Here is a 19,636-nt window from a genome sequence, read left to right on the forward strand (position 1 = left end):
AATTTGTTTCAAACTTTCTTGGGAAAAGAACCTCTGAATCCATTTAGAAGAGATCTGGCTCACTTGCTCGCTATAATTCTGGGCCAGTATTATATCCCATCACTTTTCAGTGTCAAATAGGCACCCTAAAATAGGTGGTATCTAAAATAGACATTAGCCTGTGGTGTGCTGCTATAATAATTATGCAGTTTTTATGTAACTTCTGCAATGTCAATTATTAATTGGCACTTTCTCCTAAATGGTGGAGGAGCATCGCCCTGCCTGCTGAGAGCGCAGCAGGTACATGTAAATAAATAATGGTCATTATTACCATTTTATTACAGGCATGCGCTGTTCTAGCAGGAGTGCCGGAGTGTGAGGGCGGGGCCGGGTTGATGACAGCAGCAGGATCAGAATGACTTGTGAAGCTGCCGCTGCAGAGTGTGCATGTTGGATTGGCTGGCTGTCTTGTGATGGCCAGCCCAATATACTGCACCAATCTCAGCGGTGTTAAACTGCCTGGAGAATTACACCAGTCTTAAAAGGAGCACAGGGTTGACCTGCTCCAACCAATCCTGGTGCTTCTCTCATGCTGAAAACAGCTCCAGGATGGGTTAGGTTCTCATTGGCGGTAGGTAATCAACCATCTTCCGTTCCTTCCCTTCACTGTGGCCCAGCAGCAAAGCCCAGTCAGCGCTGAGCGTGTACAGCACACACCAGCTTCTGCCGGCACTCGCAGCCAGACTAAGCTGCAAGAGGTAAGCGCCAATCAAGAAACAGCTGTGCGCTTGTTTGCACTGCATTAAACTTATCAACAAAGGGGGTGGCAAACTCGGGAGTTTGTTGGGTTTATGCCCGACGATAGCTGTTATTTTTACTGCTCCACTCGTTCAATAGGAAGGGACTCCCTGTCCCCTCTCCAGTGAATGTCACGCCAGCTGTGCCAGTGAGCACTTTATTTAACGGGAAGATGGTGTTCTGCAGCTGTTCCTTTCACCTGGACTAACAGCAGTAGCTGAAAATCTAGGCCTTTCAGTTTTCCCAGTCTGCAGGGAACTGTTGTAGAGTGGTAGCGAGAGAATTCAAGAAGAAGAAGAAGGCCATGGCAGGTGGGGTCGGGCGGGGGGAATAACACGGTCACTCTGGGCGCCATTAGCTGTAAATCGGCCCTTATCACGGATATCTACAGCTGTTGTGCGTTTTCAGGACGATGCTTGGAAACTTTTGAGAATGACTAAAATACAGGCATCTGCACACATGCAAGGCAGTAAACCTGAATGTGCAGATTTGCAATTGTTTTTAGCAACTATTCCTCCTTAATCTCCACATGTGAGTTCCTATGCCTTCGCATTACAGAGATTGCTAAAATTTGAAACTTGCAATTACGCTTTTGTATGAGTTTCTGTGAATTGTGGAGGAGATGTATGTATGAATCAACAGTTAGGTCCTAATTACGAGGTCCTGGGTACAGGGGTGGATTTACCACATGGTAAATTCACATGCACGTTTACCATTACCACACAGTAAATCTGATCCAGTGCAATGCAATTACTAGTTACACGCCATGCAATGGGGAATGGCTGTGTGGGTCCAATTCTCCATTGGTAATACCATACAGGTCCTTGACCTTCAAAGCATACATTTATCACCTGTTCTAAGCAGGTAGTAAATGTACGAGGGGACTGCTTGGTGGGGTGGTGGGTGAGGGAGTGTGTGGGGCAGTAGGGTTGCGAAAAGGAAGGATATTTCTGGCAAGTGGGAGCTGTGCTTGCTCTGTCGTATGTAAAAAAAACAGCAATGCGATTTTACCATGTGGAATTACCTAAATTACCACATGGTAAAACAAATGAAAAGCGAGTGTGGAAAAACGGACTCGCTTCAAGTGGAATTTCACGAGGTAATGCCGCTTTGCCTGAGTCGTAATGAGGGCCTTAGTCATTTTCTTGGGTTTATGGGGCCCTCCTCCACCCATCTTCAGGCGGGTATCAGGTCAGTCAGACTATGCCCCACAAATGACATAGCCTAGAGACTGGGGATCCACAGCAAACATTAGTTATGACAATGAGCGCGCCCAGTGGTCTCCGGGTGATGCAGATTTACGTTGTTCCCACAGAGCTTCTAGTTCTCTTGAGGCTGGTGGAACCCATTACTGGCCACAAAGTAATTAAAGGGGTACATATAAACTTTACACATATCCAGCAAACCTCTTTGGGGAATTTACCGCAAAAGGATTTGTTGCAGACCATGCCTTAGCAAGGGGTGACAAATGCAAAAAGAACTATTGATGGACAGAATGCAGAACAATGTCATACATTCACCCCAATACAGAGATCTGGGCTAAATCCATCGTTGTTTTGTTCACCATGCCATTCCAGTTTGGACCCAGCCATATGCAAATCAGTCTTGACCCTGCGCCCAATGGAAACAGCCCAGCCCGAACTGCCAGGCCAGATCCTCCCTGGACTGGAAAAAAGCATCCTAGGACCGGTTTCAGCAAGGGGTCAACACATTCTACTAAATGCGAGAGAGGATTATTTTGTTCTCCGTCAACAGTATTCCTGTCTGCACATCAGTGTGTGTACTCCAGCCAAATGACTCACTCTATACACATTTGTGGTGCTGATCCCACTAAGCCCCTTAAGTGCCCTGTGTATTAACAAGGAAGTGCTGTCCGCCTGCCACATACTGCACTCATGTTTAGGATATGTCCTAGTTGGATCAGTGCCAGATTAATTGTCACTGACGCGGTCACGTTTCATCATCTCTACCATGATTACGTCGGAAGCATTTCTGGCTCTAATCAAGGGAAGGGTTAGAAATGAATTTGTTTCTAGAACGTTCACGGCTGGAATACCAGATTTGTTTTTTTATGAAGGATAATAGCATGCATAAAGGGCACAAAAATGTATTGCTATCAAATACCTGATTACGCATTTTTAATTATTTCCAGATCTCCATAATGAATCACGATGCCCTTAAAAAGGAAAATAAACACCTGAAAGAGCTGATAGAAAATCTGGAAGGCGCACGCACCACGGTAATGAACAAAATGCACTAGGAAGCAAGCAGATTATGACAGTTTTAGAAACAGAGTGCCAGATGTACGTAGCACTGGTTGCAAAATACGGGTTGCAATTTTTGCAACCTGTGTGGTAGTTTGTAAACCAACCTGTGTACTAATAGGTCGGTTTGCAAAATATCCATTACTAGTGGATTGCAATTCTAACTACTTCAGGATTATTAATTAGGAAGGTTGCAAATTCCGACTCACTAGGAACCATGCAACCATTACTGCATAGGTCTTCAAACTTTTGTAGGTTGAGCCCACCCAGCTGTTTTTTTTTCTCAATGTTGGGCCCCCCACCACTTGACAGAAATTTCTGGAATCTGGTACACTACATAATTGACTGCCACGCACATATCACGGGTCATATCTGGCAAATAATGTTCTACACAATAAGAATGTTTAGTATACTGCAGGTTTGTGAGTGGGTGTGGTGACTGACAGAGGCTTATTACACAGCTCAAAACACAATATTCCAAGATAAAATCTGCGCAAATTGTTTTTACTAGGATACATTGTTTTACACATGACATAAATTAATAATAACACCACCAACATAAATGTGACGGGTGTGCCTATTTTTCACCACAGAGACGGTCAATCTATGGATGGATTTTTGCCACTGCCATCCTCAGGTTGTGCTCCACATCCCGTCTTGAACGGTACTTAGTCTTTAATACCGCAAGTGCTGAGAACCCAATCTCACATAAATAGGACGAACTGAAAGGCAAGAGAGTTTTGATAGCAGTTTCTCTCATAGCTGAATATTCTGCAGACATTTTCAGCCAAAACAGTGACTGTAAGGGAGGCAGTGTTATCAGATTTTTCTAGCACTCTCTAGCTAAGAGTTGGAACACGAGAAGCAATTCTTCTATAGAAATGAAAAAAACACATGTTTTAGGCAGCATTATAATGGGATAATTGCCCACCAACCAGTTATGGTTCTGAAGACAAAGGTGAAAGTCCACAGAGAGGGCGCTGAATGAACACCTAATTGAGAATTCCTTAGTGGTATGATAAGTTGCTTGCCTGAAGCAGTGGAAGTTTAGGACATGTCGGGCTTATTTAAAAAAAAAAAAAGAACTAATAATAAATTAAGGATGTTGCCTATTTTACATCAGAGCAATGTTGTCTGACAGAGTTTGTGGTGGCAGGGACATGTTAAAACTTTTGGGTGCCCTGGGCCAAAAGTATTTTGGGGGCCACTGTTCAGAACTGCTTTGAGTTTAAATGATTCACTTTCAGCTCTGCCATACCCTTTTTAGAAAGGCTACTAACGGTGCTCAGCTACTTTGGTCGAAATTCTAAAAGTGTTTACATCTAACCTTCAGATGTGTGTTTTCACTGTTGTAACAAAGCAGAAGTCCACTAAGTTTACAGCAAATGTGTGTTAGATGTGTGTTTTCACTGTTGTAACAAAGCAGAAGTCCACTAATTTTACAGTGAATAATATCTGCAATATCTGCCAATTTCACAGAGGATCTGTGTTGATCTAAAATAAACTTTTTTATGGTTGTTGCATGAAACAAACACATGTCTCTGCAAATAGTAATAGACTCTCACCTCAATCACATTAAAAAGAAATGAAACAAAACGGTATTTACAAGAATCTGTTTAGCAATTATTCCAGGCCATCAGGGCAAAAACAGAGCTGCCTCTATCAAGAGGCTCCCTGAAAGGATGGATTGCAGTGCATGTAAATGTGTCCTTTTGTCATTTAGGACGAAAACCTAGATGGGGCACAACATGCCCATACAGGGGCACAACTAGACCCAAACTTCGGGTGGGGGCTAAAACTCCCAGCCAGGGCTGGCCCTAGCACTGGTCGCAAACAGTGCAACAGTCTGTTTTGGCGCCCCCTCCCCCTTTTCCTCCTTCTTCATAAATTCCCTCACTACCACTCACCAACAATGCACCTCATCTCTCTATAGCACCTTTCTGGCAAACATATCATTTTATTATAGCACTACTCATTGTTTACACGCACTCAGTTTTTTTATCTGCATGGTACACGTTCTTTGTAGCAGGCACATTAAACGTGAGTGCACGGTTAGCCATGCAGCAGTGTGAGACTAGGGTAGGAGGAGTGACTGCAGGGTGAGTAAGGTGACCATATGAATTTGCGTGCGGATGTAAGTGCCGAGTGGGACAAATTAATGTATGGTTAGTAATGTGCTTATTTGAGTGAGATTGCAGTTTGAGCAGTGAGGGGGACAGGTGAGTGAAGTGTCACATGGGTGCAGGTTGAGTAGTGTGCTTGTGTGACTGCAGGGTGAGGTACAGGGTGAACAGCGCAAGTGCACTGTGAGTGCAGAGTGATCACTGTGAGTGTAGGGTGAGCGGGTGAATAGTGTGAGTGCATCGGGATCAGTGTGAGGGTATTGTGATTGCTGTGTGTGCAGGGTGAGCGCGAAAGTGAAGGGCAGAATGATGACCGAGTTGTCTGAATGCAAGGTGCATTCCCAGACACTTGAAGTAACTCAGCAAGTTATTGATGGTGGCGTAGGGGTGCAGATATAAGTTAAACTATTGCTATTATGGCATTAACCAGGGGTCAGGGTGGAGGAAATAAATATGCTGATCTTGCTACAAACTTCCAGTTTTATGATTAGGGTTGCCAGCTTTTTATTTTGATGTCCCAGGTGGTACAAAAGAAAGCAGTCACCTAAAGCTATATTGTCAGCACTTGTCTGTGCATACTTTGAACAGCAAATATAAATAGAAAGCACTTTTGCTTGTGTTCTAGGGCTGCCTGAATGATCCATGACTGATAATAAAAGGGAACAAAGACAGAAAAGTCATGTTACAAATGAATACATACTTTTTTATTTATAACCATATTCAGTGTCAAGACTAGCAACTTGCAGGCTGTTTAAACAACACATGGCCAGGTGGCATTTTTCTTTTGGTAACTTGAAGCCGTTTTAGCCCTGTGGTGTTGCACGCCTACCTGTGTAATTTTATAAGAAACTTTGTCTCCTTTCTTGTTAGAGCTAACCCTCCCAGGACGGGGTTAAAATGGTAGAGCTGAAATGCTTCAGCTGCAGTGGGAGGCAGGATGTCTCCTCTGCTAAAACTGAAAGAAAGTATCAGTCATTTCAGCTGCAGTGGGAGGCAAGGAGTCTCCTCTGCTATGAAATCCAACACAAAAGGAACAGGACTGTCTGATCCTTTGCTTTCTGTTTTAGCAGAGGAGACTTCTTGCCTCCCACTGAAGCTGAAGCCTTTCAACTCTGCCAACAGTGAACAGTGAACAGTTAGCTTTTTAACAGACTAAAGCATGGGCACCTCGTGCCCCATAATTTCCCCTCCCACCCCTCTCCAACCTTCTGTTACTGGAGTTCTCTAATAAAAAAAATTCCCATTTGAAATGGGTGAAGACTTGTGACGCAGGGGACAGTGGAAGACAACAAAGGTAAGATTTTAGGGTGGAGTGCGCGCCCCCCGTGAGATAGTGTCACGCCCCCCTGGGGGGGCGCACCCCTCAGATTGAAGAACTCTGCTCAGGGATGGTGGCCTGCTGAGGCCAGCAGACCATTATGCCTGTTATTGCTTTAAAAAAAGACGCGCTCTTTCCTTAAAAAGATAACAAGATGTGTTTAACAAAAAGTGAAAATGTTACTAATATAAAAACTATTTGTTTCAATCAATCAGACATTTGTAAAGCGCACTACTCATCCGTGAGGGTCTCAAGGCGCTGGGGGGAAGGGGTGCTGCTACTGCTCGAATAGCCAGGTCTTGAGTAGTCTCCTGAAAGTTAGTAGGTCCTGGATCTGCCGTAGGAGGATGCGGAGGGTGTTCCAGGTCTTGGCGGGGAGATGGGAGAACGATCTGCCACCGGTAGTCACTCTTTGGATGCTGGGGACAGTGGCGAGGGCAGCGGAGCGGGCGGTTCGGGGTGTAGAAGGTGAGTCGTCTGTTGAGATATGCTGGTCCAGTGTTGTGGAGTGCCTTGTGTGCGTGGGTGAGGAGCTTGAAGGTGATCCTCTTGTTGATGGGGAGCCAGTACAGGTCTCTCAGGTGGCATGTGATGTGGCTGTGGTGAGGGATGTTGAGGCTCAGGCATGCTGAGGCTTTCTGTATGCACTATAGTCGTTTCAGGAGTTTGGCCGAGGCTCCTGCGTAGAGGGCGTTTCTGTAGTCCAGACTGCTGCTGACGAGGGCCTGGGTGACAGTTCTTGTTTTGGTGGGGATCCACCTGTAGATCTAGCAGAGCATGCAGAGGGTGTTAAAGCAGGAGGATGAGACGGTGTTGACTTGCTTGGCCATGGAGAGTGTTGAGTCGAGGATAAACCCCAGGTTGCTTGCGTGGTCGGTGGGTGTTGGTGCTTCTCCCAGTCCGGTCGGCCACCAGGAGTCGTCCCAGGCTGAGAGCGTGAGGCCGAGGATGAGGACCTCCATTTTGTCCGAGTTCAGCTTCAGACGGCTGTTCTTCATCCACTCGGCAACTTCTTTTATTCCTTCGTGGAGGTTGGTTTTGGCGGTGAGGGGACCTTGGTGAGGGAGAGGATCAGCTCGGTGTCGTCAACGTAAGAGATGATGTTGAGGTCGTGCAGTCGGGCAACGTGGGCGAGCGGTGCCATGTAGATGTTGAACAATGTTGGGCTGAGGGATGATCCTTGGGGTACGTGTAACTTTTCTTGATGTCCAGGTATACATAAGAGATGGCAAGATGTAAACAAAGGTATACAGGAAACCCACGGCGGGCAACTCTGTGTTGCATGCCGCCAGTGCCCAACCATGGCACATCATACAAAGTATTCCGTATGGGGAAATGATCAGGCTAAGAATAATTTGCAGTAATCAACAGGATCTGCGTGTAGCACAACAAGCAAGAAAGCCAGGTTCTGTGAGAGAGGGTACACCAGCAAATGTATTAATGCAGCCATTACCAAGAGTCAGGCATTGAATAGGGAATCTGGCCCCAAGGAACTTAAATATTATCTGATAGATGCTGTGCCAGCCTGAAAAGAGGTAGTACTAGAGAAAAGGCCCTACATAGACTAGAAACCTGTTACATCCTGGAGCTCGATTCAAATTATACGGGGGATTGAACATCACTGAAGACCTCTACATGTGCTTGCAAATAGAATGAGTGGGTCATAGGGTGATGATGAGTGGGTCATAGGGTGAGAGGCTGTAGGCACCAGCAGTGCTATGACAATTTGTATTCAACAATTTTGAAATAGCTGCCTGGGCAATTAAAAACACAGTCTTTTATAATTCAGTTTTAAATAAAAAAAATTAGTTTGTTTAGCTTTTTTACACTAAGGAGTTTTTATTGCACTTGCACTTTACAAAACTATTCATGCACCCAACACTTTATGTAGTCAAAAAAGTTGACAACATGTATTATACTTAAAACCGGATGTACAAGCACTTTAGGATATCATGACGGGTTAGACATGGTTACCCAGGTCCATCAGTACTGTATTGGCAATATTTTGCACAAGATGTATTTAACAAAGATGCCTTTTTATCTCAGTTTTAATGGGGCCGGGTACAATATAATTGGTTTTATCGGAAGGCCCATGAACTGGTCACAGGTCAAATTTGTCTCTAAAGAGCAGGTATTTAAACCTTAATTCCTAACACCAGTACCTTATGCGGTCATTAAGTCAACAAAAATGATACCGCATCTTTTCAGAACTGTGTATGTATTATTTGTGAAGATGTATTATACAACAACAGAGGCTGTTACAGCAGGATGACTGGGATAAACATATAGGGGCTGATTACGGTGTAGGGCGGATTGCCACCACCCGCATGGTGGTGGCGATCTGCCCTACATTTCCCTCCGCCCGCCACCCATTTCCCCCGCCATATTAGTATGGCCGGGGGGACCCTGGCGGACGGGAAGACCATCCGCCGGTTGACCAGTCGACCGGGCGGAAAAGGGGCTAGATATGGTGGCAGTGTCTGCTAGACACCGCCATCCATATTAGCATGGGTGCAGGAAGCAGCCTTGCTGTCGGGGCCCGTTGCTGGCCCCCAGGGTATTGGGGAGGTGGGGGTGCACATGGGGGGTACCTATGGTACCTCCCTACATTATCATTGACAAGGTGGCAGGCACCGCGCGGTGCCTGTCACCTTGTGCATGACAATGCACACAGTGCCTTCCCAGCATTGTGGGTGGTGGTGCTGTGAGCACCGCCCGTCACAATGCTCAAAATAGAGGATGCCACCGCCACGGAGGCATCCTAATTGCAGGTGCGGGACCGCCACACCACTGGCAGCCGGTCCCAGCACCGCTAGGATGGCGGGCGGACAAAAGTTTGCACGCCATCCTAATCGGCCCATAGTATTTTGTTTATGTTTATGGCTACAGACCTTCTTTGCACATGTCACTTTAAAAACAAGGTAAAAAAATTGTATAAAAAGCATTTGTTGACTGTGATGCCCGTCATGTGATCAAGGCTCTCCGGGGCTGAAACACGTCATGGCTGCTATGTTTATGGAACAATAAAGAAACTTACCAGCACCAATTCTGTGGTCCGTGCTCCATCGTTTGGAAGAATCGTCAAGTGGCGGGTGGATTTTTACTGATATATATATTTATATATATATATATTTCCACACAAAAAGTGCCATACGCCCAGATTCGAATTCGTAAGGCACCTTTATTGAAAAATGATGAAGCGCAGCAGCTTGCTCTCTCTCCTGACGCATTTCGGTATGGGTTTGCCTTATTCACAGGTGGTAAAATTGAAAGGCAGATCTTAGTCTAACGTGTCTTTATACTCAGGACATGGGAAAATATGGAATGGAGTCTGTCGGGCTGCAGTGTTTTCAGGTCACAGTTCAAAACACTACTATGAACCTATATATATCTTTAAGTCTCAGAAATGTTTACGAAACACTCACACTCACGGGATGATGTCATGAGTGATATTATTTGAGATGTCATCAGTGATGTCACTGAGCATGTCATGAGTGATGTGATATGTGAGGTCATAAGCAGTGCATTGCGGGGGTGTAAGTTATAGTTCGCTCAGGTAACTATAACTGCTAAATTTGTATGGTTTTGTACAAGTGAAATCTGAGCCTAACTATAACGTCCCTGTAACCTCTGTTTTATTCAGTGAATTTCTCAGGTATTTTAAATCCTATTTCCTAACTATAATGTCCCTGTAACCTTTGGTTTTTTAAGTGAATTTCTAAGGTTTTTTTCATTTTATTTCCTACCTGTAACCTTTTAGCGTGATTGTGTGACTGAGTGCATGAGTGTTTCAGTAGGTGTGTGAGTGAGTGTGTGAGTGTCTGGGTGGGCCTGGGAGTGGCTGCATAAGTGTCTTACTATGTGAGTGAGTGAGTGGGTGTGTGAGGAGGTGCAGGAGTGTCTGAGTGGGTTTGCGGGTGCCTCCATGAGTGTGTGTCACTTTGTGAGGGAGTGCATAATAGGCTAAATGGGTCAGTGAGTGGGCATGTAAGTGTCTCACTGGGTGTTGTGAGTGGGTAATTGAGTGTCTGAGTGGGTCTGAGAGGGGGTGCATGAGTCTCTGAGTGGGCCTGTGAGTGGGTGGGTGAGTGTCTGAGAGGGTCTGTGAGTGGCTGTGAGTGTTTGAGTGAGTTTGTGAGTACTTCCATGAGTGTGTCAGTCTGTGAGTGACTGCATGAGTATCTGAGTGGGTCTGTCAGTGGGTGCAGGAGTCTCTAAGTGGGTGTATGAGTGTCTTAGTGGGTCTGTGAGTCAGGGGTGAGTCTCCAAGTAGATCTGTGAGTGGGCGGGAGAGAGTATACGTGATTCTGTAGAAGGGAGCATGGGTGTCTGACTGAGTCTGTAAGTGGGTGTGAAGGTGTCTGAGCTGTTATGTGAATGGGTACATGAGTGCCTGAGTGGGTTCTGCTCATTCTCTGCTCATTCTCTGTCTTTTTTCTGCTCACTTCCGACCTTTATTTAGCCTCTTTCTGCTTGTTTCTGGCCTTTATTTTTCCTCTTTCTACTAATTTCTGACCTGCATTTTGCCTCTTTCTCCACGTTTCTGATCTCTATTCTGCCTCATTCTGCTAGTTTCTGATCTCTGTTTTGCCTTTTTCTGCTCATTGCTGGCCTTTCTTTTGCCTCTTTCTACTCATTACTAACCAGTATTTTGCCTCATTCTGCTCGTTTCTGACTTCTATTTTGCCTCTTTCAGCTCATTGCTGACCTTTATTTTGCCTGTTTCTACTCATTGCTGGCCTTTATGTTGCCTCTTTCTGCTTGTTTCTGATTGCGATTTTGCCTCTTTCTGCTCTTTGCTGGCCTATATTTAGCCTCTTTCTCCTCGTTTCTGACCTTTAGTTTTCCACTTTCTGCTGGTTGCTGATCTCTATTTTGCCTTTTCTGCTAAGTTCTGACCTTTATTTGGTTCATTCTGCTCGTTGCTGATCTCCATTTTGCCTTTTTTTGCTCGTTGCTGGCCTCTAGTTTGCTTCCTTCTGCTTGTTGCTGACCTTTATTTTCCCTCTTTCTGGTCATTGTTGAACTTTATTGTCCTTCTTTCTACTCGTTTCTTACTTTTATCTTGCTTCTTTCAGCTCATTGTTGACCTTTATTTTGCCTCTTTCTGCTCGCTGCTGACCATTATTCTGCCACTTGCTTCTTGTTTCTGACCATTGTTTTGCCTCTTTGTGCTTGTTGCTGATCTCTATTTTGCCTTTTTCTGCTCGTTGCTGGCCTCTATTTTACCTCTTTCTGCTCGTTGCTGACCTTTATTTTCCCTCTTTCTGTTAATGTATTACCTTTATTCTGCCGTTTTCTGGTTGTTTCTGACTTTTATCTTGCCTATTTATGTTTGTTGCTGACCTTTATTTTGCCTCTTTCTGCTCATTGCTGACCTTTATTCTGCTCTTGCTGCTCGTTTCTGACCTCAATTTTGTCTCTTTCTGGTTGTTGCTGATCTTTATTTTGCCTCTTCCTGCTCATTTCTGACCTTCATTCTGCCTCTTGCCGCTCGATTATGACCTCTATTTTGCCTCTTTCTGCTCGTTTCTGCCCTTTATTTTGCCTCTTCCTGCTCGTTGCTGACCTCTATTCTGCCTCTCTCTGCTCATTAGTGACCTTTATTCTGCCTCTTTCTGCTTGTTTCTGACCTTCATTCTGCCTGTTTCTGCTCATTTGTGACCTTTATTTTCCATCCTTCTCCTCTTCCCTGGGACCGTGGGGCCTCAAGCTCCTGTGGTCCCTACCAGCTTGCAACATCTGCAGGAGCCGGCATTGCTCCTAAAAGCAAGGAACTGCTTGAAATAATAGTTCCCGGATTGCGCTAGCCTGCCCTGGGGAGTGGCGGTCCCCAGGGCCATCCATGGCTCCATGAGGGGGGCTGCACAGTCCCCCTCCACTGTTTATTTAGGCCCCGGGCAGGTGGCATTACTTTAATTAAAATTAAAATACTAGATGTTATTATAATTATTTAATTTCTGTCTAAAGTAATATACACTGTCAGTTTTTCTTACTGGGTTACAGACTAAATATTTTTTCTTGGCATGACAATTTACCTTAATTTTATATCTATTTCAAGAGAATGTTATATATATTTCTAGGGTGTTCCTACAACCAGCAAGGGATGTTTAAAATATTTCCCTTATCTAGTAGATATTCAGTTTAGAGGAGTTATAAAGTACTAGGTTGCAGTGGTTAAAAGTTATCATTTAGTTCTCATCAGTTGGTTGATAACCCCTGTGATAAGAATACTATATAGCAAAGAAACTTATTTTAGTCAAATACACTTTCCAGTATATCCATTAAATATTTTAGCTATTATGGTCTAAGATGGTGTGAGCCTCTCTTACCTGCTATTAGTGGACAAAACTCACAGGTAGTGTGAATGTGACTAGCACCATTTTGTGAGGCTATACATGGAGGGGGGTTTTCCACCTGTGGGAGACCATGCAGTCTAACCCAAAAGAGGAGCTGTCTGTTACTGTAAAATGTATTGCAGTGAAAACTGAACATAATTTGAAGATAGATAGACAGCAACTATTTAATAATGTGGTAAACTTGGCCCTAGCTTTAGAATCTATTAAGTTGGATTTCTCGAAGTTATTTGATTCAAAACAATAATAAATCAATATGAATAGTGGCAAAAATAGAGAACAAAAATATTATTGTGGTACTCTACTCTTTAGTTCTGTAAGGTCAATGTCGTTTTGGGTGATTGGGAATGTTGGTTAATGTATAGCTTAACAGAACTTTATATAATTTCTAGAGGCACACACACTGATTATTAAATAAATGCAACATTTTGTGTTGCAATTAATGAAATATTCAAGCAAGTACTTCTGTCATACCAGAGTCCTCAAAAGCTACAGTTTTGCCCATGTCGTGATTGCAGCAAATACAATTACTGCACTTAAATATTTCCTTGCAGTGTAGATGGTAAGAATGTGCTTTCTCCATTTAGAGTGGTATTACTGGTCTTATACTCAATGTTATCATTTGGGCTGAGTATATTTTTTAGTGTAGGTGCCCTTTTAAATGACATTAAAGGTTTCTCTGTAATCCCTTTACAGCTGTCGCCAGCGAGATCTATTGTCGCTGACTTGCCTCTCAAGGAAGACAGGAGATGGGCACGCGCAGGCTGCAGGCCAGACTGGAAATGTGGTTGTGTGCTAGCATGCTCTGCCAGCCGTCCCCCATCCGTCATCAGCAGCCTCATGCACTTTCACTTTCCATTCTCCCCGTCGGCTGCACGGCATGAAACACACAAAATGCCCAAGACGTGTCCGCGCACTGGCGCTTAAAATAAAATATGCCCCCAATGGAGTGGCCCGCAACGGCGGGACCGCTCAGGACAGGCAGTGCCAGCATGCAGCCCCACTCACCGGGCTGCTGTGCAGAGACTCTTCTCGGCGGCCTGCGCGGGGTTCCAATGCGACGTCCCTGCAACGGCTCCCTCAGCATATAGGAGCCCTGCAGAAACACACCCTGCCTCTACACTTCACCCGTGCCCCCTCCTGGGACCCGGGACTTCTCAGGACTTCCACTGACCACCGCTACCGCATGAACGAGCCTTACCAGCCTCTTCCGGCCGCGTCACAGGTCCTGCCCATGTCACGGGCAAGGATGCCTGACTTCCTGGTTGTACCTGTTAGTCAGATCATGGATTGTGCAAAACCCTCTGCCATGCCCTAGCACATGGCATCTAAGCGCTTTAATAAACGATGCAATAATGAAAGAAGGGTTTTTGGTGCCAACTGAAGGACGCTCTTGTGTTTCCCTGAAAAGGGGTTGTGTTGGCCCTGAACCCCGTGCAGAGGCCGGAAATGTACATCATCAGAGCCCAGGTGCTCTGCAGCCAGCTCACCTATCGCCCGGCCAGAAGAAACTGTGCCAGCTGTACCAGGACCACATGATGTACATCGGGGAGGGGGCCAAGACGGGCATCAAGGAGTGCCAGTACCAGTTCAAGCAGCGGCGTTAGAACTGCAGCACGGTGGACAACACCTCGGTCTTCGGCCGCATCATGCACATAGGTGAGGGGGTACTGCTGGGGCTAAGAGGGGGAATGCCACGCTGCCAACCTACAAGGCACCGAAATAGTGTGTCGAATCAAACATGCCCTGTACTAACTCAGGCTGGGTTCTTGGCTTTTTCTGCCACCTTTTCTCCTGGGAGCGCCACCCTTCCTAGGCCTTACAAAGGAATGGTCTTGCATAGCCACCTTTAGAGGTCTTTTCTTCACAGACACTTTGCAGCCCATTGTTTGAGAGGTGTCAGGATTCCGAATTAAAGTTTCAGAACAGGCTGGTGTGAAATCCGTTTTGTATGCAAAGGTGAGGGGAGGTTTTTCCACCGTCCCTGCTGCCTGCTTTCTGCCGCTCAGATCTCAGCCCTTCACAGGCCATCGCGGCCTTTGTTACGGAGGTGTGACACAGCCACATTGTTCCCATGGTCTTTTGAAATGCAGTCTTCTGCCTGCAGAGATGTCTCCTGGGCCAGGGGGACAATAAATGGAAGGTGTTAAAGCCGTGGGAGGGGGCCATGTCCTGCCTTTTGTAACCCCGCTTGTTTTTTAAATGGCATAAATTAGGCATATATATGTTGCTATGAATAACTATAAATACACTCATATTCATGTAATTTTAATAAAAAAAGAATACCTAATTAATACCTGCATGGTAAAGTTGAGTGCTGCAAAGTAATAAAAAATGTCCTGCATGGTATATACTGAGTCGTAAAGGCTGTGTGGTAAAGGTGCTGCGTGGTAAAGTTTAGATACCACAGTCAGACAGACCGACTACCATAACATGCACCCCTTCATGGGTACCCCTTCTGGGGAAAATGATGTAAACAGGACAGTAACTATTTATGTTTTAAGGGTGACCGCAACATAAGTTACATTTTATTTTGCAGAGTTTTATAAAGCGCGAACTAGACCCGAACCAAATCGGGTATCAGAGCGCTTTACATAGCACCAGTTACGTTACATGAGGACACACATTCATTTTAGGCACGGGTAGATTAAGTGATTTGCCAAGAATCACAGGAGGTTTTGGCGTCGTTACAGAGACTCGAACCCAGATCCCCAGGTCCGAGGTCGAGCGCCCTAGCCGTTAGATTAAAAAGACGATTAATTGTTGAAAGTTGGTGTAAGAGGTATAAGTGGGAGAAGCAGTGTGTGTAAGATGGTGGAAGTGATGATGGAAAATCTGAAAATGGAGGAACTATGTGCAGTGCAGAATACGTTCGATCCAAAAGAATTAAAGAAACTGCATTTCAGAAGGACATGTGCATGACTGCTTGCGCCTGAAGTTCCCAAGCAAAACTATAATTTCTCTATGAAGACAATATTTCAATACCCTAGTGTGTATCCACAGAACCTAGAGGCCGCACTGGACATAGCACTAAGTGAACAACCAGTCGGAAAATATAAATCAATCTTTGCAAATGCCCAATATGGACACCTGGTTTACCTAGTGCCAATATCGACCCACTGACCAACCCTCCAGCAACAACATACATGCAGCATAAATATTCAGACAAGACAACTTTTTTGTTGGGAAAAATTCACTGCAGGTTTATTAGCATAACAATATGCCAACAAGGTGGGTTATCTTACAGACGATCCAAAGGCAAGCCGCCCCTCGCGGCCTACCACCTGATGGGCCAAACTTGCATCGTGGCCTTGGCCAATCGGTGCTTAGCGGTTGTGGTGAGGGGGTAGCCACTCCCACTTCCGGTGAACCATCGGTCCACCCTCTTGCTCACGCCCCCCCCACGAGGGGCGGAGTGTTCAAGCGACCCCCGGTTGTACAGGTTTCCAACCGCCCATAGGATAACGGGGCACCGTCGCACCCCAGGGTCCACCGCACAGACTTCCTTGGGATATTAGGCTCAGCATCCTTTGTGCTCCTGAAGAGGGTACCCTTGAGTACCTTTCCGCCTCTGGATCGCCCTGTAACTCCACCTGCAACACAAAATAAAAGGATTAGAAATATTCCCCCCCCCCCACCCTGAAAGCGCCGGGTAAGCGGTAGGGTGGGAAACGGCGTCAGGGTGAGGGGGAAAAGAGGCCGCCAGGGGGGCGTGGGAGGACTATATACTACTCCCCGCCCCCCCCCGGCCCGACCGGAAGTGACGAGCGGGACCCACTGGGGTCCGGAGACACTAGGCTGCTCCGTGTGCAATCTTGTGGCACTAGGGGGGCCGCCCTCTTATGAGGGTCCACTGCGGGGACGAGTCGGTCGACCCGCATAGTGCCAATATCGGCCACTGACCAACCCTCCAGCAACAACATACATGCAGCATAAATAATCAGACAAGACAACTTTTTTGTTGGGAAAAATTCGCTGCAGGTTTATTAGCATAACAATATGCCAACAAGGTGGGTTATCTTACCGACGATCCAAAGGCAAGCCGCCCCTCGCGGCCTACCACCTGATGGGCCAACTTGCATCGTGGCCTTGGCCAATCGGTGCTTAGCGGTTGTGGTGAGGGGGTAGCCACTCCCACTTCCGGTGAACCATCGGTCCACCCTCTTGCTCACGCCCCCCCTATGAGGGGCGGAACGTTCAAGCGACCCCGGGTGTACAGGTTTCCAACCGTATTGCTGGTAGAAAACAGCTCCCTTTTAAGTTTCTCCTGCATTTCACTGGATGCCTTACGGACCTCCTTCAGCTTTTCATACTCTTTCTCAGTGGCGGTTTCTCGTTCAGGGCGTCGGGCTCCGCCCCCTTTAATTTTATCTCTATTACATTCTCCACCCTATCACATTCTCCACAATAAAAACAGCGTTTGCTGGTTCACATTCTCCCCAAAAAACACCGTTTGCTGTTTGTTATTAGAAAATGCAGGCTGCTGCACTCACCTAAATTTGATCGTATACCTATGCATCCTTGTTTTGTCTGTTGGAATGCTGAGTGACGTTGGGCAAACTGTTTGCCAGGCTGAAGAGCTCACCGACCTGAGGACTGTGAGATCATCAGCTCGGCAAACTCATAGCCCAAAGCCTCAGTCTCCACCCCCTGATGACGTGGGGGTAAAGATAGATGTTTAATATGTATTTTATTGTGAGTATTTTTAGATATAGTATTTATTTGTATAGTATTAGGGAGGAACTGCTTTTATGACGAATGTCGAATAAAGCTTTGGAATTTGCCTACCATTTGATAGCCCCGGGCGCTTCAGGCTTAAGCCCTGTAGTGCCCGGGGCGTCACGTCATGGCTACCCCACCCATTTCCAACTCGTCACAGGGGGGTTGGTCCCACCCTGTGACGAGTTGGCAAGGGGTGGGGTAGTGGCTCCAGGCAGGCGGGAAGCGTAGAAATTGAATTTGCGCAGTGTGTCCACAGGATTCCTGAAGACACACTGCGCAGACTCGAGTTTTCTGTTTCCGATGCTAAATTGTAGGTGCATCACACGTGTGCTGCTCTACACAGTGATGGATTGTTTGGCAGCCAGCAGCAGACCCCTGGACCCGGTGGCGGACTGTAGGCAAGGTTGTGTGCAGGTGTCCACTGCAGTTGTCTGGGACTCGTGGCTGCCTCACTGCTTGCAGAGTCCAGATGGTGCACCCTGTCTCACGAGGTGAGGGTTTGTATTTTATGGCTCCATCTGACTGTCCCTGAAACTGATTAGATCAGTAAGTGGCAAGTGTGTGTGCTTTTGTATTTTACTAAACAGTTTTAATTAGCAACTGCGTGCGTCATTTTACCCATAGTTGCACAACTGATGTAGTTGTTGTACTGCTATCTGCCGATGTGTACATTTTAATTTAAAAGTTGACACTCTTTAATCGTAAAGTGACTTAGTTTGCCACATTTTGTTTCTTGGTGCTTTACCGACTGCCTGTGTGTTTTTCTCGCCAGGCTTGGTTTTTGTTGGTTGCATCTTTGTGTTTGGGGTTTTTGAGGGGCAGTCAGAGCAGCGAGAGAGAGCGTAGAGAAGGGCAGGGACAGAGGAGCAGGGCAGACACAGAGGGGCAGTCAGAGGACAGGCAGAGCGGGGAGAGTAGAAGGGCAGAGAAAGAGGCAGTAACAGAACCGCAGGTAGAGAGGGTAGAGTAAGAGGGGGGAGAGCCTGGGAGGCAGAGAGAGCAGTGGGGCAGAGTAGCAGGAGGAGGGAGAGGGGCAGTCAGGCCAGAGACAGAGCTCTGAGTGTAAGAGGGCAGAGAGGGGCAGAGACAGAGGGGCAGTCAGAGCGGTGAGAGAAAGAGCGTGGGGCAGGCAGGGACAGAAGAGCAGGGTAGAGACAGAGGGGCAGTCAGAGGACAGGCAGAGCAGGGAGAGTAGGAGGGCAGAGAAAGAGGCAGTAAGAGAACCGCAGGTAGAGTGGGTAGAGTAAGAGGGGGGAGAGCCTGGGAGGCAGAGAGAGCAGTGGGGCAGGGTAGCAGGAGGAGGGAGAGGGGCAGTCAGGCCAGAGACAGACCTCTGAGTGTAAGAGGGCAGAGACAGAGGGGCAGTTAGAGCGGCGAGAGAAAGAGTGTAGGGCAGGGACAGAGGAGCAGGGCAGAGACAGAGGGGCAGTAAGAGGACAGGCAGTGCGGGGAGAGTAGGAGGGCAGGGAAAGAGAGGCAGTAAAAGAACCACAGTCAGAGAGGGGAGAGTAAGGGGAGGGAGAGCCTGGGAGGCGGGGAGAACAGTGGGGCAGAGACAGAGAGTGGCAGGAGGTAGGAGAGGGTCAGTTGGGCCAGATACAGAGCTCTGACTGTAAGAGGGCAGAGACAGAGGGGCAGTCAGAGCGGCGAGAGAAAGAGCACTGAGCATGGCAGTGACAGAGGGGCAGTCAGAGGACAGGCAGAGCAGGGAGAGTAGGAGGGCAGAGAAGGGCAGAGAAAGAGGGGCAGTAAATGAACTGCAGGCAGTGAGAGGAGAGTAAGAGGGGGAGAGCCTGGGAGGCAGAGAGAGCAGTGGGGCAGAGAGTGGCAGGAGGAGGGAGAGGGCAGTCCGGCCAGAGACAGAGCTCTGAGTGTAAGAGGGCAGAGAAGGGCAGAGACAGAGGGGCAGTCAGAGCGGCGAGAGAAAGAGCGTGGAGCAGGGCAGGGATAGAGGAGCAGGGCATCGACAGAGGGGCAGTCAGAGGACAGGCAGAGCGGAGGAGTAGGAGAGCAGAGAAGGAGAGGCAGTAAGAGAACCGCAGGCTGAGAGGGCAGGGTAAGACGGCAGAAGGGCAG

General features: G+C 46.9%; 1 protein-coding gene across 1 annotated transcript in view; it reads left to right on the top strand.

Annotated features, from left to right (window-relative positions):
* Window positions 1-19,636, top strand: part of DEUP1 (deuterosome assembly protein 1) — a 444,549-nt gene that overhangs the window by 267,484 nt on the left and 157,429 nt on the right. The window contains 1 exon segment of the mRNA XM_078658866.1: window positions 2,930-3,016. Coding sequence (XP_078514992.1) covers window positions 2,930-3,016 — 87 coding nt within the window.

Source organism: Lissotriton helveticus, chromosome 8 (assembly GCF_964261635.1).
Source record: "Lissotriton helveticus chromosome 8, aLisHel1.1, whole genome shotgun sequence".
Lineage (NCBI taxonomy): Eukaryota > Metazoa > Chordata > Amphibia > Caudata > Salamandridae > Lissotriton > Lissotriton helveticus.